At 45.5% G+C, this 21,903-nt stretch overlaps 1 protein-coding gene across 1 annotated transcript; it reads left to right on the top strand.

Moving 5' to 3' along the window:
* The first annotated feature begins 2,124 nt into the window (after positions 1–2,124).
* Positions 2,125–21,761, top strand: frem1a (Fras1 related extracellular matrix 1a). The gene is made up of 36 exons (XM_036551821.1): positions 2,125–2,358; positions 4,379–4,473; positions 4,672–4,982; positions 5,276–5,472; positions 5,775–6,098; positions 6,351–6,459; positions 7,024–7,155; positions 7,772–8,116; positions 8,418–8,560; positions 8,691–8,887; positions 9,008–9,098; positions 9,224–9,391; positions 9,627–9,835; positions 10,037–10,130; positions 10,326–10,578; positions 10,988–11,191; positions 11,600–11,785; positions 11,934–12,130; positions 12,483–12,708; positions 13,126–13,270; positions 13,441–13,582; positions 13,997–14,192; positions 14,450–14,714; positions 14,998–15,412; positions 15,659–15,860; positions 16,856–17,000; positions 17,134–17,263; positions 17,389–17,461; positions 17,804–17,953; positions 18,188–18,399; positions 18,697–18,744; positions 18,874–19,044; positions 19,398–19,529; positions 20,029–20,144; positions 20,354–20,439; positions 20,608–21,761. The coding sequence occupies exons 1-36, from the start codon at positions 2,125–2,127 to the stop codon at positions 20,808–20,810; spliced, it is 6,546 nt and encodes a 2,181-aa protein (XP_036407714.1). The 3' UTR covers positions 20,811–21,761.
* The last annotated feature ends 142 nt before the right edge of the window (positions 21,762–21,903 follow it).

Genomic DNA, 21,903 nt, shown 5'->3' with positions numbered 1-21,903 from the left:
TTGTGATGGTGAGTTGCCAGTTTTTCTCCTCAACTATCAATCTTCTCAGGCTTTGCTTCAAATTCAAGGAGATGCATCACAGCTGTACTGCGCTCTGTGTGTATGTGTGAGTGTGTGTTTGAGGCAGCAGTCTCCCAGTGGCCTGGACTATCTGATGGAGGCCTGAGAGCCCAGTCCACTGGACAGTATCAGGCCACTCTAGCACACAGCTGAAAGGAGGGGCAGTGCCTCCAAAGTTTCTGTCTGCCAGCGTTACACAAACACTCCCGCTTCTAATCTGAACACTGTGCTTGTGCTCTTCATATCACAGACGCCTCCAGTCAGGTTTCTGGAGCTCAGCTCATGTAAGCTTCAGTAAATCTGGCTCAATAAATTCATGCCATCTGTCTTCAGGGGTAGGAAATAAGCAAACTGCAAGCCTGCTGTCAGAGAGAGGCAGTGAAATGTGAAAAGGCAGAGAGAATGTGAGGTGTGTGTGTGTGTGTGTGTGTGTGTGTGTGTCAAAGTGACGCCAAAGTGAAAAGCCATCTATCATGTCCTCCAGCCACTGCATTAGCGGGTCATTTAAGTGCTGTTTGAGAAATTAACCCTGTTTAACTGTGTGCTCAGTGCTGACAACTGAGCCAGCCCTCTGTGACTGACCTGCTGTTTCAGAGGCTGTGAATTGCTTTGGTCAAAGGTCATCTTTCAAGGGGTAATCTCTGCAGGAGGCAGGCTTTGGTCTAAGATCCTGGATCACAGCAGACAATTCAGCAAAAACACAGCAGCACACTAGTCTACTTCTAAGATTGGAGACAATCAGTGTATTCAGACATCTGACAGCAACATTAGATCTGGTGTGTAGTTGTGGTTTAAATAGTTAAGTCATATGACATCCATAAGATTTCACATTGGCACACCCTTTTCAGAAAGTGAAAACATCACGCATGGCTTGTGTTTGATTTATGGCCATTTATGGATAGATGTGGTGTGTCTTTTTTTTTTTTGGAGTGTCTTTCAGAGCGACACTCCCTCTCCCCACATGCTCATCCTATTAGCTCAGGCAGTCTCTTAATGCTACACATGAACCTCAGATTAGTTACTGTTCATGTGAATCATTCACATTTGGTGCCTCTTTGAGCCTCTTTGAATATTTTCCCTACAGAGAACAGATTTGGATTTAGCATTGCATTAAATCTTTTTCATTACTTTAACATTCAGACAGAGAGAGTTATTTTGTGGTTGTATATCTCTTGTTTTTCAATACAGATTTTGAGTTTGTTCTTTGCATCTGCTTCCTGAGTAGCTGGTGAGCTTAGATGTCGTAGATGCTCACCAGATGCGTGCCAGGGGGACAGAGGTCACAGCTCTCCCCGGGCACATGCAAACATTCTTATTCATTTGACCTTGAATGCCAGAGCTGCTCAGTATCACTTTACCAATTTAGCCAGAACAGCTCAAATTAACATTAGCACTCTCTCTGACTCCGGTCCACACTCAGCACTGTGAGGGTATCATATTCAGGGGACACAGGTCACAGGTCTCTAGGTCGGCAAGACGTCCTTGAATGACACAAATGTTTATGTATGCTAACTTTGCTCTGACATTGTGCAGCTGTGTGACTTTTACTACAGGACGTTTTTATTTTAGCTTGCAGTAAATCTGAAAGGAGACTACAAACAGCCAAATTTAACCTTTGGGAAGTATATGAAAATTGCAAGACATTTTGAGGAATAAATACCTATATGAAGGAGACAAAGTAATCTTACTGTTTTTGTATGGAGCTAAAGTAATGCTGGAAAAATGTTTGACAGCGACTGTGTTTTGTTTTCAGGCATCTTACACCCTTGATGAAGAATGTCAAGGCGGAACATACTGACAAAGTAGAGCCATCTGTGCCCTGAACCAGGACTCGCCAGTCACATCAATTCCAACAGCCACAGCTTCCTCTGTGTCTCTGTGAACGAGAGAGGCTTGTGATCGCAAACACATGTGACCGCGTCACCCCTCGGAGCACCAACCAACAAGCAGGAACAGCTCTGCTGCATCCCAGAGACACCCCGTCCCTCTACCCTGTCCCCACTCCGGGTGGACTGTTCTATGAGGAGGCAGGGAGGGCGAGGCTGCAGCTGGTGAACTGGAGTCATGGGGCAGCAGGGGGCGCTGTTCTTCCTGCTGCTGCTGCTGCTAGGGGTCTCCCACTGGGCACAAGGCTCTCTGGTGAGGGTCAACAGAGGCCTGAGAGTGAAGAGGGGCCAGTCGGCTTACCTGCAGGAGGAAGACCTGCAGTTTGACATCCCGAAGGAGAAGGACGCCTGCAAGGTGGAAGTGGTCCTCAACGAGCCCATCACACAGCGGGTGGGGACGCTGACGCCCCAGGTACTGTGCCAAATGGCTCGTTCCTCTTTGATCGGCCGTTATGTCCTCTTCTTTGTTTACAGACAGTGCTGTGGTGTGGAGGACAAAGGGAACAAGGAGACAGAACGAGGGCTGGGGTTCTCAGCTTGAGTGGAGTGACTGGGTTATATACAGGGAAAACAACTGTGAAATCTGACAAAAATGCACTTGTGCAAATGGCTAGATGCTGATTATTCATTTAATTGTTGCATCTGTGTTCTTCATATCTCACTGTGTCCTTAACAAGTTGCTAAAATCATGACCAAAGCACTAAAAAATCTTAGTGGTCTCGTCTACGGCATGTTTGACACAAAATGAATAGTTCTGACAGTTGTACCACATAAAAACAAATGGTTTAGCCCAGAGATGGGCGAGGGCCACAGGGGCTTTTGGCTTTCTTCTACCATACATCTCTCTGACTTAAATGAGGTCATTACATGGATAATTAGTCAAAACACCTGCTTTCACCTGGTCAGAATCGTAAACCTTGCATCTAATTGAAAGGTAACTTGAAAACCTGATGGTTCTTGACACACTATCACTGGAGCATTCCTCTTGTGTGCAAACTAACTAACTTTCTGCTGTCAAATTTTCTCTTGAGCAGGCATTTTTTTTTCCTCTTAGAAAGGTAATATTGACTAATTCCTGTATTTTTTGATTACTTCCCCAAGGTCATTTTTTGACACTTTTTTTTTTTTTTACTATCCCTCACGATCAACCTTTCTACTTGGAAAGAATAATCTCTCCTCCACAGTCTTTGGAAGATAATTTGCTACCACAAACACACATTCCTTTGAGTAAGCAATGCACTTTGACATCTGCATTAAATCAGCAAGAGGTTCAGCACAGTATTCAATGGGCCTCCAATGCATGGCTAAGGGCTTTGTGCCAGCTAGTCAGTGGGGTGTGACATCACCTTGGAGTATACAGACACCACACTATTCAGTCCCAACATGTCTTCTTTTTACATCTATGGCCATCTTTGGGTTTCCAGTTTCCTCAATCTCACGGTATGCAACACAGACACCAGTGAATTGGAGAAGACCTGAATTAGATGGAGCTGTCATCACTGCCAGATGCAGAGATAGTTAGTTTGCCTGACCAAGTGATCTAATTTGATGTCTTACTGAGCTGAGACTCTGGCCAAAAGGCTGATGGGAATAATGAAGGTGTGCAGACAGCAAAGCCCAACAGGGCAGGCTAATAAAAGCTTTTGATGTCTCTGTATTACTTTCAGGTTGACATGGAGGAATCGATGAGTTATTGTTTTGTTTTGGGTTTTGAATCGCTAACATACTTGTTTTAGGCTAGGCAGGTGCTATGTAATTTATGAGGTCCTCCTTTTCAAGTGATCTATGCACACGACAATTATAGACTAGAGGGCCATATTTCCATAAATTCTACGGATACGAGGGAGTACCCGGGAGGTTACGTGGTGGAGACAGTGCTGTGCCTGGCTCTGCTTGCTTTGTTTCACATATGTGATTTCATTGACACCAAAACACATTCCAGTCTCTGATGCTTCTTTCATCTGTTCCCTCTCATTGCATGACAGGACTTGATCAATTCACCCACAACATTCTATTCCGGAATTTAAGAGTGACCACAGTTCTCAGTTCAGAGAGGAGCACAACTAATGGGAAAACCAAACTTAAAGTGCCTTATTTGTACAAGTGTGGAGTACTAGGTCTGTTTTGCATCTTTTGGTGTCTGTGGTGGTATAATGATGCGGGCACAAAGAAGAATTGGCATGTGTTTGTTCCCTCTGTCATCTGGTACTCGTGGAAAGTATTTGGAGCTCCATTTGCAATGCAGATCCTCACATTTAAAAATATTGTTGTGAGGGAAAGCTCAAATGTCTTATTGTCAGTCGTGGGGTATAAGGTATCCTCAAGTGCACTTCAGGTTTGCTGTTTGTGTGATAACCTCACATCTTACTGTGACATACTGAGCTTTGGGCTTTTCTGTATATAGTGTATTTCAATGGCTTTTCTGCTTCTAGGTGTTTGACTGCCACTTCTTGACTGATGAGGTAAAGTACATCCACAATGGCTGCCCAATTTTAAAGGAGGACAGAGTCATGCTTCGACTGTACAGGTACATCAAGTTGTAAAAGGAGTCTTTCACACTCATAAAGGTTAACTGAACAATTTAGATACTTCTGAAAATACTTCAGAAATGCTCCACAGCTCTGTGTAAAAAAACATGAGCCGTACAGATACATAGAGAAATCTCTCTGAATCAGAGGGGCCTTTCTCAGTACAACAGTGAGAATTAATGAACCTGTCTGTTCAGATTTACAGAGGCGGAAACTTACACAGAAGTCCTATACCTCCGTGTGGAGATTCTAGATCCTGACTGCAACATCATCAAGCTGGGCCCCAAGTCCCTGGAGGTGCCTGAGTTCTATGGCCTGTCTGACATTCTGGATGGGAATGCAGTCTCCTTCAACTATGAGCACAGACAGAACCTAGAGTGCACCATCCGGGTGTCCACTCAGAACACGCATCTCCCTGCCCACGGGCAGCTGGTCATCGGGGAGCCCGAGAAACTGGAGCCCAGAGGGGACGAGCCCCACAGCTTTGTCCCCATTCGCCAACAATTAAGTATGACCCTATGTGGCCCAGCCCGACCCTTCAGTCCTCAGTGAAATTCAATGTAGCTAACCACATCTGAGCTAGATGTCCTTGCCAACTGTAGCATTTCAATGGCAGAGTGTGTGTAATATTTTGAATGCTGGTAACAGTGCTGTTTACACACAGTAATATTTTGACAGAGTAGTGGATAACGTGGTCTTGTTTGGAGTGATTTAAAATCCGGCATTCTGTACTGTACTGTATTCTGTACTATATTCAGGTACTGTGTATTATGAGCCATCTTTGCTCTGCCGTCCTTACAGTAAACGAGGCCAGAGCAAAGTGTAAAGACGAGGCTTGCTGGAAGGGAATGAAACTGGTGCAGACCATCAAAGTGTCCTGTGATGAATTTCTGGTAATGGGCCTGAGGTACCAGCACATCGACCCTCCCTCTCCTGACGTTGATTACATCGCCATCAGGTTGGACCTCACTGATACTCGGAGCAGGACCATATACCAGGTGCACTCCTCTTCCTCAGGCCTAAATCCTAGTGTCAGAGCTGCCCAATCCACATGACATAGCAAATCTGAGATGGGTAAACCATCTTTGTGTGTTTGTGTGTGTTTGTGTGTGTTTGTGTGTGTTTGTGTGTGTTTGTGTTTGTGTGTGTTTGTGTGTGTTTGTGTGTGTTTGTGTGTGTGCGTGCGTGCGTGCATGCATGTGTGTGTGTGTGTGTGTTTGTGTATAGGCCTAAGACTGTCATTCCTGGTTGACACACAATCACATTTCACACTGTATGTCTTGGTTTGCTCCTTGTGCAGTCGGAGAGAGCCTGGATTCCTGTAAGCATCAAAAATGCCTTCCTCAACCAGCCACCCAAGCCAGCCTTCATGTCCATGTTCATCCTGGAGGTGGACCAGTTCATCCTCACCCCCCTCACCACAGCCGCCCTGGATGCGGAGGACAGTGAGACGCCCAAGTCCCTGCTGGTGTTCAACATCAGCAAGCCCCCACAGGAGGGCTTCATCACCCACCTGTCTGACCACACCAAACCCATCACCTCCTTCACCTGGGGGGACCTGCATGACATGCTCATCGCTTACCAGCCCCCAAACTCCAGCCACACCCAGCGCAGGAATTATGAGGTGCCACACCCCCTGCTAAGCTCCATATTACCTCCAGGTTTTGTGTAGTCTGAACATGCCCTCATCCCAAAATACATTTTAACAATGTCAGTCACAAAACTCAGTCATGTGTTTTGGTGCTCATAAACTGTAGATCTTTGAGTAAAAATGAACACTTCACTGCTGTATCTGCAGTGAAACTTAGATCTGGTTAATGATTTTTGTGATTTGATCACAAGCTAAGCAATCTCAACAGCATTCCTTTCTTGACAGGTGGAATTTGAAGCTTATGATTTCTTCTTTGAAAAGAGCCCCCCAATCATGGTCCATGTGTCAGTCAGGACTGCAGACACCAACGCACCCAGGGTGTCATGGAACATGGGTACGAGGCATGTTATCAACAAAGATCTTAAAACAGATTGACCCCGTAACTCTTTCCTCCTACAAGATGGTCATAAAGTCCCAATTTATTTGGCTGGAAAACTTTCTGGGAGAGAACTGAAGTGGTAACCTTGCGTCTGCAAGGAAAGTCTTAACCCCCTTAGACTTTTTTTGCGTAGGAGGTGCATTGAGTCACAAGTCACATTAAGTCACAGAACAAATACTCAAAATATTACAGATTTGTGAGATCGTGGCTCTGTTGCTATTAACAGCATCATGTAATATTCTGCATAATTTTACTGAAACAACTCATCAATGGCAATTATATTTTGATATAGAAGGTGCCCGTGTGGAACTTTCTTGAAAACAAACAAAGAAGCAAAATAGTCTGCTGAGTTCAATCTTGGGTATGTGAACTGAATGCTATGCATTGATGCTGAACTAAAGATGTTTTCACAGAAATAGATCACAACTTTATCACCACCCTGTACATGAAGCTGAACAGTCGGAATATCATCACAATTGTGTTCACCGTGACTCCTCCTCTTATCATTGATTGTCCTAGGTCTCAGTCTCCTGGAAGGTCAGTCTCGTCCAATCACCTGGGAGCAGCTGCAGATTGTGGACAATGACAACCTAAATGCTGTGCGCATGATCACAGTGGACGGGCTGCAGCATGGGAGACTCACCGTGAGAGGTACTGGGATCTATTACACCTTTCAATGGCCGTAGACCCTCACTCAGGTCACATGCATGCACTTGCATTACATTACATTATTGGCACTTAGCAGGTGCTCTTTTCCAGAGGGACTTGCATCAGTTATGTTTTATTTTACAAAAAAATTGCGGGTTAAGTACCTTGCCCAAGGGTACAGCTGCAGTGCCCCATTGGAGAATCAAACCGGCAACGTTTCAGTTATGGGTCATGCGCCTTAACTACTATGCTACATTGCCATCCCACTTGGTATTTTGCCCTGCTGTAAGCTGTATAAGTGGGTGAAGGAACACACCTAGAATTAGACCTCTGCTGTTTCCTCATTGCAGGCCATGATTTTGTACTCAAGTGAGTCTACAAGTTGTTTGTTCCAAGTCCATATAAAAGTAAAGGTTGAAAGGTGTGTGCTGCATAAGAAAATCCAAGCTGTGGCTTTTTATACTGTGTCAGAAACTAGTAATCAAGTGAATTTGAATGGTCATTGGTTTATTGTTATTTTGAGTTTTGTCATTAAAGTTAAAATAACTTTATGTTAAAAGATATCTTAATAGGACAGTATTAATTCTGACATCCTGTCTTACAAATATGTAACATCCAGGTGGGAAAGGCTTCATGTTCAGCGTGAGCGACATCAAGGCAGGTGTGGTGCGCTATCACCATGACGACAGCGACACTACCAAAGACTATGTGGTCTTCAGGATTACCGATGGCCGCCACCAAACCCGGCACAAGTTCCCCATCAACATCTTGCCCAAAGATGATAGCCCGCCCTTCCTCATCACGAACATGGTGCTGGAGCTCTCTGAGGGGCAAACGGCACTTCTGAGGGGCTCCATTCTGCAGGCCTCTGACATGGACTCCAGCGATGACTACATCCTGTTCAACATCACCCGCTTCCCCCAGGCAGGGGAGCTGATGAAGATACCAGGACCCGGACTTACAGGTTAAACAGCTGCCACTAGCACAATAGAAAAATATTTGTTCAATGAAATCTGTGGCTTACAGGCAATTCTGTGTAGCTTTGAAAGGACACTTATCACCAAACAGTGCAAAACAGATCCCATGATTTCATCAGGTTCCTTTTACTAAGTACTCTGAAGTGATCATAATTATTCTTTTCAGACTGAGAGTTGTAAGGGGCTCGCACAGCATAGTGAAGAATGTTTGAAGGCTTGAGTATTCCAGGTTTTTATCTTGTTGCTCAGGACACTCTCTCATTTTATGCTCTTTGCTCCGTCTTTCAGGTTATCCGGTCACTCGGTTCCTTCAGAGAGACCTCTTCCACTCAGTTATATTTTACCGCCACTTAGGGAACGAGGTGTTTGACGATTCTTTTGAGGTTGTACTCTCTGACTTCCATGACCCTCCAAACCTCTCTGAGCCTCAGGTACAATATCCATAGGGGCAAATATTGGATTTCCTCTTTGGTTCAACCATCCCATGAGCAGTCAGGTTCTGTTATAATCTAATCCTGGTCATCACCATGCTTACAATCACATTATTACTGATCTCTGCAGGTTATTGTGGTGCACATTATGCCTGTGCATGATCAATTGCCGAAGGAGGCACTGGGGGTAACTCGCCACCTGGTTGTCAAGGAGACGGAGGTGATCCACCTAACTAAGAAGCAACTTCACTTCATCGACCCAGAGTCGCCTGACAGTGAGCTGACCTACACTGTCACCACACCCCCCTTCTACAGCTCTCAGTATGGGTGAGAAATCTAAGCACGTAGCGTGTGGAAACCATCTGATGTGAATGAGCTACTCAGGAAAACTTTCTTTCCTTTGTTGAAGCACATATACATATGTTTGTTTTCCTTCTCGTGGACTAGGAAGCATGATGCAGGGAAGTTATTCCTGGTTGACAGCATACCTAAATTCACCAAGGACCCCAACACACCAGTACTAAGGCTCTTCACTCAGGTAACAAGTTGCTGTCAGCCCTGCAGCACCCGGCGCTGCCAAATGGCATTGACTTTTAGCCGAGGGGAACAAGTAATTGTTTGGAGAGCAGTGCCCAGTCTAACTATGTTGGTGTTTGTTTCCAGTATGCCGTCAATTACATGAAGGTGGCCTACATGCCTCCTATGCTGGACATTGGACCCTACCCCCAGAACATCCAGCTTGTGCTGTCAGTCACCAATCAGCAGGGCAGCACCGTCACTGGGATCTGTTTCAACATCACAGTGCTTCCTGTGGACAACCAGCCCCCAGAGGTGCTGCAATGCAACCAAGCCTGACTCAGATCTCATAGATTTCACTGACAAAGAATGTCATGTCATATTTAGTGTACAGCATCCAGTTCTGAGTGCTGCACTATAAGGACAATATAGAACGTCTTGTAAAAGTACAGGGAAGGGAAACAAGAAACGTTCTCATAGATTTCAGGGACCGTACTTTAAATGCGGAGGACAAGGATATGTATGCATGCTCTCAACCTTTTTTCCTCAGGTCCACACCAACAAGCTGAGCGTGGAGGAGGGGGGAGAGTGCCAGGTGAGCTCAGAGCACCTGCTCCTGACAGACCAGGACTCCATGGAGGATGCCCTGAGGGTGGAGCTGAAGAGGGAGCCGCAACACGGCTACATCGAGCTGGATGGCTTCCCCATGAAACCTGGGCAGACCTTCACTGTGCACGATCTGAAAAGCCTAAAAGTTAGGTCAGATATGTTGAGCCAATTCCTACCACTATCTTCAACAGCTTTTGTTTGCAGGTGTTCAAATTGCCTTAATCACTTCTGTTTAATTGCTTTTAATGAAACTGAGACAAAGCAGAAGCAACCTTAGAGACTGAATGCTAGAGAAGACATACAATAACCATGTCTTCATATAACAGTGATGACTGTGATTCACTCCCACAGGTATCACCATGATAGCTCTGAAACAGTGCAGGATGACATAGTCTTCATCGCCAGTGACGGTTTCAATGTAGCTGACTTTGTTCTGCAAGTGAAGGTGAGGCACATGTTTAATATGGCCTCAGTATGGGCCGTAGACATACATAAGTCTGGGAAAGGACAATAAAGACATCCAGACTCATTTATGTCTATGGAAGTATGTGCACCTATTTTCCCAACGTTTAAGTATTTCATTTACTGTAAGACAGGTACACTTTTAGTATGACACAAACAATCCTCTCCTCACATATAGGTAATACTAGTCAACGATGAGATTCCGGTTCTGATGCCAAGCCTGAAGCCAGTGCTGAGCTGTGCTGAAGGACAGGAAGTGATCATCACTGCAGAGTACATCTACGCCACAGACAGCGACAGTGACGACAGCAGGCTGTCCTACATGATCGCTCGCCAGCCCTACCACGGAGTTGTGCGGAAAAATGGAGTCGTGGTGGATCGCTTTATCCAGGCAGACATAACTGCAGGGACTGTCACCTATAAGCACACAGGTAATGTCAAATATTTCAACACTCACAAAGTACCTCAGACAACTTTTGTCCTTCTGGCGCTGTTGTATATTTATTCATTCACTCTGTGCTTAGTTTCCTGCCAAATAACTTGAACACAAGTTGCACAACTCACTGAGGATGTTATTGACCTAACATCAGCAGTGTAGCGTAGTGGTTAAGGAGCAGGATTCGTAACCAAAAGGTTGCCAACTCGATTCCCAACAGGGACACTGCTGCTGTATCCTTGGGCAAGGTACTTAACCCACAATTGCCTCAGTAAAAATATCCAGCTGTAGAAATGGGTAACATTGTAAAAAAAAAACTGTAACCGATGTAAGTCCCTCTGGATAAGAGCATCTACTAAATGCCAATAATAGAATGTAATGTAGTATTGTGGTGTGCCTTCCAGGAGGGGAAATAGGACTGACCCCTCGTTACGATGTTGTCACATTCGTTATCTCGGATGGAGAGGCAGAGATCCTCCCAGCATGCTGCTATGATGAAGGACACTCATCACCCAAGTCCAAAGCGAGGCTGCACCAGGCCTTTCCTGTGTACGACCTCAACATCACCGTGCTCCCCATTGACAGCCAGCCTCCCTCCATCGTTGTTGGTAATTTCAGATCTCTCCGCATTTATATAGTTGAGTGGTCTTTGTGGTATTGAATTTAGCTGTGAAAATTTGACCGCTTGAGTGCTAAGTGTTTTTGGTGGCACTATTTTTATTCTTTGAAGCTGTGATGAAGGCAATGACCACATAGACTGCTTTTGTATGAGTACCTCCTCTGTCAACTCACTGTAACACAGTGGAATCCCATTATTTCACAGATGTGGTACGTGATAGCATGGATAATCTTGGAGTGGATTCTAGCTAGCATAAATGCATGGGCGTGTATCACATCTGTTTCTGAATACAGTATTTGGACTTCATTTGTATGACATATTCTTTTCACTAGTCACCCCATAATGTGGACAGTAACTAGGTAAAAACTCATTATAAGTAGTACACTCTTCCCCACAGGAGAGGTGTTTGTGGTGGATGAAGGGGGATCGGCCTCCATAACGGTGGCCCACCTCAGGGCTTCTGATTTGGACACCCCCCTGGAAGAGCTGGAGTTCATCCTGGTCTCTCCTCCACAGTTTGGCTACATTGAAAACATCCTGCCCAGCCCTGGGTTTGAGAAAAGCAACATGGGAATTAGCATAGGTTTGTATTTACATGGAGAACACCTCCATTTGTTTGTGTGTCTAAATTCTACCATATTGAATGTATTACAGTTGGATGATTTGCCATACACTGGGCAAACCAGAATACAACATCATTATTCCTCATAATATATTTTTCTGCCCACCAGCCTCCTTCGCTTACAAAGATGTGAAGAACGGCCATATTAACTATGTGCAGTCCAGACACCAAAGAACTGAGCCCACAGCGGACCAGTTCATGCTCTATGTGTCAGACGGCAAGAGGCGCTCGGTGGACACACCCTTCTACATCATCATCAGTCCCATCAATGACGAAGTCCCAGAATTCCTGGCCAGAAACATCACTGTGAGTTCAACTGGGCTTGGCTCTGAGCGGTTGTGACTATCATGCTTATTTGGATTGAAGTTCCATATGAACCAAGTACTTAGTACAATGTTACATTCAGAAAAAAACTGGTTAAGTATCAATGATACAGAAGCAGCCTCTTTACTCACACTTTGCGATCAAAGAAAGGTCAGTTTCAGTGTCTACTGTTTGTATGTAATGACAACAGATTGCCGCCGCATTTGTTGGAATTATGAATCTCAGATTTTGGTCATATTTGCATCATACTGTGCTGTGTTTGTACAACACAAACAGCTGCGTCTGTACTGAAGACATGACAGGCAACATGTCCCTGTTTTCTCCTCTCCTGGAGGTGCGTGAGGGAGAGATGAAGGAGCTGGACCCTACCGTCCTCAACGCAGTGGACCTGGACATTCCTCAAAATGACCTGGTGTTCAGCGTCATCCAGCAGCCTCAGCATGGGATGATTATGGGAAAGGTCTATGGGAATGACATCACGCGCTACAAGAGGCTCGTCCACAGACGCCACAACTCAGAGGTGGCAGTGCAGGACTTCACCATGGAGGAGCTGAAGAATGGTACCAGCTCCCAGCTCCATACTGTGATTCCTTTGACAAAACAATCTGATGGCGTGCTCATCCAAGATGCCTAACTATACCATTTTTTTAACATTTTAGCCAGGGGGGATTACAACGCTTACATTATACACATGTATAGAACATTTATACTCATTATACACACTTATTTACTCATTTAGCAGAAGCTCTTACACAGAGTGACTTATGGAGAGTACCAGGTGCATCCTATAACATTGCAGAAGCCATGTATACAGCTAGTGCTGTAAACTGCTGTAGTAAATACCCTCTGAATAATGGTTCAGATCCTGTACCCTCTGCTATTCATGGTATTAAATTTTCTTGAATCTGGTAGAGATGAAACTGATCCTGGTCAGTATGTGTATGTGACTGATGCTGGTGGTGTTGCTCTACCTTCAGGAATGACGGTCATGTACATGCATGACGACTCAGAGAGCACCCAGGATGGCTTCACCATTGAGTTGACCGACGGGAAGCACAGGCTCCAGAAGCATGTTGCAGTCAAGGTGGTGCCTGTCAATGATGAGAAGCCCCGAGTGATCAGGTAGGAGAATGGGTAACATTCCTACCCAAAACACAAGCTTTTATATTGCCTCTTGGTGCAAATCCAGCCCACCTACGATCACCAGATATCTATCACTGTTGCGATTGCTAAAAAAAGCAGCGACAATGTATGCACAGCCTGAGGATGTTGTATATGCTTGATCACTATAGGAACAATGGGATAGAGGTGGAGATGGGAGAGTCCCGGCTGATCTCCAGTGCCGTCCTCTCTGCTGAGGACAGTGACACATCTGCCGAGCACATCCTCTACATATTTGATAGCGTTCCCATGCATGGGCTGCTGCAGATTAAGGTCAGTGCATGAGGACAATTCACCCCAAAGTTCATACTCTGGTCAAGTTCTGTCTCCTCATATCCTGTGTCACTTACCTCTATACTTTCCTTAGATGAGGTGGTAAAATACAGTCCTAACCCACCCCGTTCATTAAAGATCTCATGGAATTACAGTAAAGAGTGTTGATCTCAGTGTTGTGACCCAAGTCTCTATCAGGGTCTCTCATATTAGCCATCCAAACATCCAAGTATCCTCTAGTCTTATGCATCAATTAAAATCATTTCAGCAGCTGATGTGTGGTGAGAGTTGTTAAACACCACCGATTGGTGGTGAATGAAAAGAGTTATGCATCATGAAAAGGATGTAAGAAAGTCACTGGAAATTCTGGAGTGTAATGTCCCTGATGCTCATAGTCTCCTCCATGGCCCCCAGGTAGGTTTGGACTGGCTGCCCCTCTCAGCGGGAATGAACTGCTCCCAGGAGGCAGTGGAAATGAACCTGCTCAGGTACCTGCACACTGGATCAGCTGGCCCCCAGGGACAGGACTTCTTCATCTTCTACCTGATGGATGGGAGGAACCGCTCCCCTGCTCAGCACTTCTACATCTCTATCAAGAACATGGAGAAGGGTATGATGGAGAGTACTGCAATACAATAAGCACAACTCTACTGCTACTTTAGTACTGTATTTTAGCAACAATCATACAATAAAGCTGTTTTATCAGATTTATTCAAATTCTAGCTGCCAGTTTCATTGCATTGGTTCCTTTGTATTGTTTCTTTTTTCTAAATACATACACATGTATATAGAGTGATTTTTCTTCTCATGCTTCCTACATCATCTCCTGAACATGATTCCACCCTTCCCTCCCTCTGGATTTCCCAGGTGACATTGCTGTGTTTGTAAAGCCACTCAAGGCAAGTCGGGGTGAGCGTGTGGTGTTGACCACAGATGTACTGCTAGCGGTGGACAATTCTGACAAGCCTGAGGAGCTCACCTATGTCATCACTACACCTCCCCTCCACGGCCAGATTGAATACATCAAACACCCTGGCCTGCCCATCAGCACCTTCAGTCAGATGGATGTGGTTGCCAACTTGGTGTGCTACATCCATGACAACAGAGGAACCTTGCCCAGGGAGACACTACGGTACAAATTCTGTGGCACTTCCACAACAGCCAGATTGACTTACTAAACCTCTAGTATGCTGCTATACTGTATTACTGGGCTAAATGTATTCTGAATGCCTCTGTTTTGTGAAGAGATGACTGTCTGACAGTAATTAGGGTGAAGAAGCACTGACAGTTCATCTGATGGAGCGTGCACTGAAGTAGCTCATTAAATCATCTTGCTTATTATCACTTCATTTCTGTCAATGGGCAATGAGGGAGAGAGCAATTTCAGGAATGTCTGCCTTGTCTTTTCCCGCCAGGTTTGTTGTCAGCAATGGCCAGTCTACCCGCAACGGTACTCTGGAGATTACCGTGGAGATGACAGACAGGGTGCTGCCCTCCCTGTCACGGAACTCTGGTCTGCAAGTGCTCCAGGGGTCCACAATGGCGCTGTCTGCAGAGGCCCTTAGCCTCTTTGACCCCGACACCCCACCCACCAGCCTCTTCTACCTGCTGGCCCAGCCCCCGCAGTATGGCCAGCTACTCCTCCAGGGGGTGCCCCTCACCAGGGGAAACTTTACCCAGCAGCACCTTCTGGACTTAGAGGTGGCCTATAAGCATGCGGGAGGCCCCTCCCAGATCGACCGCTTTAGCTTCACAGCCTCTGATGGCACCAACCAGGGCTTCCTGGTGGATGGAAAATTACAGACAGAGCCCATCTTCTTCACCATCCAGGTGTGTCATCCCTACATGCTGTCATCCCAATAAATCACAATGGGCTAGTTTTACGCTTTGATCAGATATAACCCTGTCAAAGAGCATACAAGACCTCTCAGACAGACATGAGAGCTTTGGATTTTTACAGTACATTCCATTGGATTGGCTTCATTTTATGCTTCATAAACATAACTCTTCTTCCCATAATGTAAATTACTGTTAGTTTTGACAAACTTTCTCCAGTCAAATGTTTTGTGCCCTCAGATGGAGTCCCTGGACAGCTCCACCCCCAGGGTGGTGCAGCTGCAGGGCCTGTCTAAGGTGGAGCTGCTGAAGGACGGGCGATACGGCATCTTCCTCTCCTCCAGAGAGCTCCGGGCGCAGGACGCCGACACCAGCGACGAGGACATCACCTTCCACATCCTCCGCGCACCCTACTTCGGCTACCTGGAGAACGCCACCACAGGTGAGGCTTCACAAGCAGACTGCTGGTGAAAAGGAAGATTATGAGAGTTTGCCCTTTCTCAAACCCACCACTCAGAAACTGCAGTTTTGTGAACAAACTTATTTGAATGTGCCATGTCAAAAACAACTCCATGGTCTGGTCTCATTTGGCACAGGTCTATATCTTATCTGTCATTGTTAGAGGATGTTCATCAGTAAGCTGATCTCTCAGTTCCTCCTCTTACTGTTCTGTTTAACGCTGGAGACTTGGCGGGCCTAATTGCTCTGCGTTTGTGGTTTGCTGTGTTGACATGAGCAGCAGAGAGAGATGAGTGTGAAAGAAGCTCAGTGGAGTGTTCCGGAGCGCTGGCCTTTGATGGGCCTCCCTCTGGGTTTTTCTGCAGCCAACACAAACTGATAGGAGTCTAAACAGAGGTCCCACTAGACAGGAACTTGCAGCTGATTAATGCTGCCCAGATCAAAGCAAGAGAACTGGGCAAAAGGTCATACTACATTCACTGTGTAGATTTACGTTTCTGCAACACCTCAACAGTATATGTTGTTCAGACATTTATTTCACACAGACATATTTAATGAAGATAATAAAGACATAGGAAATAGTACATTCAATCAACCTGCAATAGTTTGCTGTATTAATTTGTGTTTTATTTTGTCTATTTAAAACAAATATATAAAAGATTAAATGTTAAAGAATAATTTACCATCCTCTACAATGGTTCCTCCCCAGCTCTCTGTAATGTAATGTTCTCACTTGATTAAAACTTGCCTTCATATGTTAGTTTGCTCATTGTCTTACTCTCTTTTAAACACACCTAAGACATTAAATCTGTCATCTACTATTTTCTGCTGTTAAATCTGTTATTTCACACAGCAATTGCTCTGCTTGTGTGCCAGGAAATGAGTTTACTCAATAGTTTCTTTCTGTCTGGACTGCAGCAGTTATTCAGGAGGTGGTGAATGTCACATCATTGTTTCAGCAGCGTTTTTTGTTTGAAGGCCAGTTTGTTAATCAGCGCTTCACCCAGAGGGACCTGAGCAGGAGACTCCTACTCTACATCATTGACCCATCGAAGCAGGCCCTGTCTGATAGCTTGCAGTTTAAGGTCTCGGACGCACTGGGCAACGTCGGGGCCTCCCACACGTAAGGCCCTCCCTGTCTTCCTCACCACACAGAGACAAGATGGCGCTCGGTTATCGTCACTGATATTAACGACAGCTCCTCAAAAGGCTGCTTCATGACAGTCAACAGTGATGTGTCATTGCCTTTCCTGTAGGTTGGAGTTCTCCTGGTCCTATGTGGAGTTGTCCCAGTCTGAGTACAGGGTGTGCGAGGACCTGGGCACCCTCTCTCTGACCATTGTGAGAAAGGGAAATATGGCTGAGTCATCCTACGTGACCATCAAGGTAAAGAGAGATGACTGTTTTTGGTGAAGGGGCTTCCGTAGTAGTGTTTGTATTTGTGTTGGGGCAGAGTGGTTATGTAATCCACGTTGGAGTTATGTTTTCATGAATGAACTGATTTATGTTAGGTGAAAGATGGCACAGCTGCTGCTGGGAAAGATTTCACACTCAGTCCTTCCAGCTTGATCCAGTTTGATCCTGGTATGTTGGCACAACATTGTTTTTACGTTTTCAAATGACACGTTTATTGCATTTTCACTTGTTAGTCTTTGTAGAATTGATCTGTGCAAGAAGAGCAATGTATAAGGAACTCAGTGCAAAAGACAGTTTAATCTGGCAGTAGGCAATTAAAATGGTGTATCTGCAATTTCCCAGTCCATGGAGTTCTAATGGCTTTAGCTGTGGATAGATTTTTGACAAATTATGACTTATTCATGTTTTCCTTCAGGCTCTCAGGGACAAGTGAATGATAGTCTTTTTTAAGCCAAAATCTCTGATCAGTGAATGAGTTTTTTTGACAAGCACAATGGCATGTCTCCTCAGGCGTTTCCAGCAGGAGCTGGCGGATTGAGATCGCCCAGGACAGGCTAGAGGAGGCAGAAGAGACATTTGAGGTGACCCTCACCTCACCGGTTAGCACAGTGCTGGGCAGTGTTACCAAAGCACTGGTGACGATTGTGGACTCCAGGAAAGGTGAGGTCTGGGGATGTGGTACACAGCCCTTCAGTCAACCTTTGAAATGTGGATGCATGAGTGTTGCTTGCCCATATTCCCTCCTCACCCAATGACTTGCTTACAAGCAAAAAGGGTGGACCAGATCACATGACCCTCACAGAAGTCAGAAGAGCCTGTCCTAGACCTTTTCCATCTTCAGTACTTGGCTGTGAGAGAGTGGTGAGACCCATCTCTCCCCCTGTTCCCATGCAGGGCACTGCAGCAGCGGTGGGCCACTGGAGGGGCCTGGGCTGAGGGGAAAGCCGGTGCCCCAGGGGCCCCATCCCCGCCACGGGGCCATCCAGGTGGAGACCCTGCCCCTCCCCCAACAGGATGGAGCAGGCTGGAATCGGGGCGATAGCATAACCCCGTTTGAGGCCCCTCCCTCCAAGAAGAAGCTGAGGCCCATCGACAATGGAATGACAGTAAGTACCAATTTGTGTTGTTCATGAGCCTCAGTGCTCTGTCACACACTGAGCTTCTAGAAAGAGAAGCAAGTACTGTATGTTTAGCCTTTGTCAGGAAAAGTTTGTTGCCTGAAAGATGGTTCTTACTTGCTCATAGCAGTCCAATGAAGGCCTGCTATCTCCACATGTTGTTTTCAGATTACTTTCATTCCCACAAGGCTGAAGAACAGTGGCCATGAGACATGTCAGTCAAAATCATTCTTGATTTATTAAAATAGCCTCAGTTGCATGGTAACAGAACACTTTCATCCACAGGTCCGCCCGTCCTCTGTTCACCGAAATGGATCAGACATGGTATTCACGGTGAGAGCAGTCCTCATTTGAACAGTCTGTGCACCAATTTAACATGACTTGAATTTGTGTATAATACACAGAGAAGCGGCCTCATCCTGTTCACCTGCTTGGTCCACTGCTCTCTCCCTTTCGCTGTAGTACCATGGGATCATGTCAATGCGTGTGGAGGATGACACCTCTCCTTCCAGGAAGGGGAGGAAAGCCAAGGTGCTTGTGACCAGCAGGGGGCAGCAGAGAAATCCTGCCATTTCTCCAGTGGAGAGCATGCCCCTGCACCCAGACGCAAGAACATCCCAGCCCAATGTACAGGTGAAGCCAGCTGGAGATTCACCCTCTATTTTATGTGCTGTAGTGTACTCCAGTAATTTTAAAGTAACATCATGCAGTAGTTCACTGTTCCTGCCTAGGGTGGCAGTGTAGCATAGTGGTCAGGTGCAGGGCTTTTAACCGAAAGGTCCCAGGTTTAATTCCCTGCTGGGACGCTGCTGCTGTACCCTTGGGCAAGGTACTTAACCAACAGTTGCTATGCCGCTGTATAAATGGATAACATGTAAAAACTGTAACATATGTAAGTCTGAATAAGAATGCCTGCTAAATGACAATAACACAATGGAATATTGTACCGATTACGCCACGCTCAAGCTCTGAGTGTCTCCTCGCAGGGTGCTGTGGGCCGTTCTTTTCCCAAAGCCTGCTCCCCTGAGCTGATGGGACTCCTCCACTTCAATCAGAGCTCTAGCCAGCTCCTCCGCTGCGACGGGATTTCGTGGAAGCCCTGGGCACCAACTGATGAGGTAATCACGCAGAGCATGTCAAACCATGACACTACCCCACCTGCTATTCTACAGGGCCCCATCCAAGGTCATTTACACTACCTCTCAATTTCCTGCTTAAAGCAAGGCGACGCTGCAGTTTTGACACAGTATGGTGCCGGTCACACATTGCATAACGTCACTTTACATGCTGTCATTCATCAGAGACCCTTATTCAGAGCAACTTACGTGGGTTACATTTTTTTACATTCATACAGCTAGATATTTACTGCGGCAATTCTAGTTGCCCTGTTGCCCAAGGGTACAACAGCAGTGCTCTAGTGGGGAATCAATCCAGCAACTTTTTGATTACGAGTACTGCTCCTTGCCAGCACACCACACGGTTGCCAACACCAATCCTCCATGTCACACTACAGACTGCAATAAGGGTGCGATGCTTCAGTTTCATAAGTGATGCTAACTGTATGCCTACAGTGGCGAGTATCCATCTGATCGCTGAAGGTTTTCCTCTCTGCTCCAGGTGGTCAGTGCTCAGAAGTGCCCGCCGGGCTGGACCTATCACAGCGGCCACTGCTACCTCGTGAGCACGGAGCAGAGGGCCACTTGGAGTGCCGCCACCAGGGCGTGCAGAGAGATGTAAGGGCCGAGGTGCTGCTGTGGGGACACGGGCACAGGTTGAGCATGTCACAGTGTCTTGGCTGGACTGAGATCTCTGCTCCCGTGTCCTGTGCTGCCCTTTTCTCTCTCTCTTTACTTTGATTTGAGTCCTGTCACATGTGCATTTTCAAAGGAAGTCCTGATCTGATTTTCTCACGCCCAACTTGTTCCTTGTTTTGTTTGGACAGTCACCATGGAAACCTCGTCAGTGTTCTCTCAAAATCGGACATGGACTGGTTATGGGACTTCAGTGGAAGGAAACCGTTCTGGATTGGTGAATTCTCTTGCACTTTTCCTCCATTTTCACTCGTGATTATATTATAAGAGATGATAGGATATATGCGTGTGCATGTATTTTGAGTGTGCGTGTGTGAACAACAGTACAAGAGCATCCACAATTTCAATCCAGAAGATTTCCTTAGTTGTTCCTTTCTTCTCTCAGGCCTGAATGACCGGGAGAACAGGGGGCGCTGGGAGTGGATTGGTGGAGAGCCAGTCAGCTACACCAACTGGAGAAAGAGCCCACCGCGAGTGAAGAGGAAGGGGGCGAAGAGCTGTGTGCTGGTGCGGAGGAGGGCCAAGTGGCAAATCCAGGACTGCAAGAAGGGAAAGCAACATCGCTATGTCTGTTACATCAAATTATGAGCATCACAGAGCCTTTACAAACACGTCAGTCATATCAGCCAAGTATATCTCGTTGAGAAATGCAATGCAATGGTGAGCCTAAAATGCTGTGTAAACCTGAGTGGGCATTAGCCTGCATTTGAATTTACCCAGAAGCAAGTCTTACACAGCATTCATTATGTTATAGTACATCACTGATATGGAAACAAGTGATGCAAAGCCTTTCTTTGGGTCAAGCAAGAAGCAAGAAAGTAAATCAGTTTGACTCTGTATATGAGCCTAGAAATCAGTGGAAACTAAAAACCTGACTTTGTAGCCATCTGACAAACTTTCTGTTGTCACTGCTCACAACTCTAAAGTGAGTTATTCTATTTATATTTTATTTGTAATGTATACACCATCTTAATGTGTAAATTCTTTTCAAAAGTATTTATTTTTATCAGTGGTTTGTTAGTGGGGGGTCACAAAAAGTGTCTACACACCATGGGGTTTTAAGCACTGCAGACTTAGTTGGAGACATCTATAGAGTACTAGCAACCATACAGAAAAAAAATTGTTCCAACATACCACAAGGAGACACAGAGCAGTATAACTTTGCTGTGGCCATTACAGATTTTTGTTTAAAACAGGTACTTGTATACATTTTATTGTATGTTCTCCCCTTATTTCAACCTCAGCGGTAAGTCATTCAGATGAAGTCCTGGCTAAGTGGAAGATACAGCACAGCAGAGGAGCAGAGAACAATCCTTTAGGAAACTCAGGCCGAGCTACAACTGTGAAAGTCCTGGTGCCAAATGAAAAACATGAGAGCTTCTCCACCTCTGAAGGTGGGAAAACCTCACCAGTAAATATGTGCATCATGCACACAAGCTTCATACTGTATTTTTTATGGCCTATACCTCACACTGTATTATCAAATTAATGTATTATAGACAACACTGTATCCAATGAATGTATGATTCAATAATGTGTTTTTTTCCGTATGTTTTCCAAAGTAAGCATAAAAGCATTAAATGGGAATTATATGCGAGTCATGTTTGCAGAGAATATGTTGTATATTAATTTCATCTTTGAACCGATTCACATTTTTTAACAAACACTGTTGATCTATTTG

This window comes from Megalops cyprinoides, chromosome 18 (assembly GCF_013368585.1).
Source record: "Megalops cyprinoides isolate fMegCyp1 chromosome 18, fMegCyp1.pri, whole genome shotgun sequence".
In the NCBI taxonomy this organism is placed as follows: Eukaryota; Metazoa; Chordata; class Actinopteri; order Elopiformes; family Megalopidae; genus Megalops; species Megalops cyprinoides.
The sequence above is the reverse complement of the archived record's forward strand: the minus strand, read 5'-3'. Positions and strand labels throughout refer to the sequence as shown.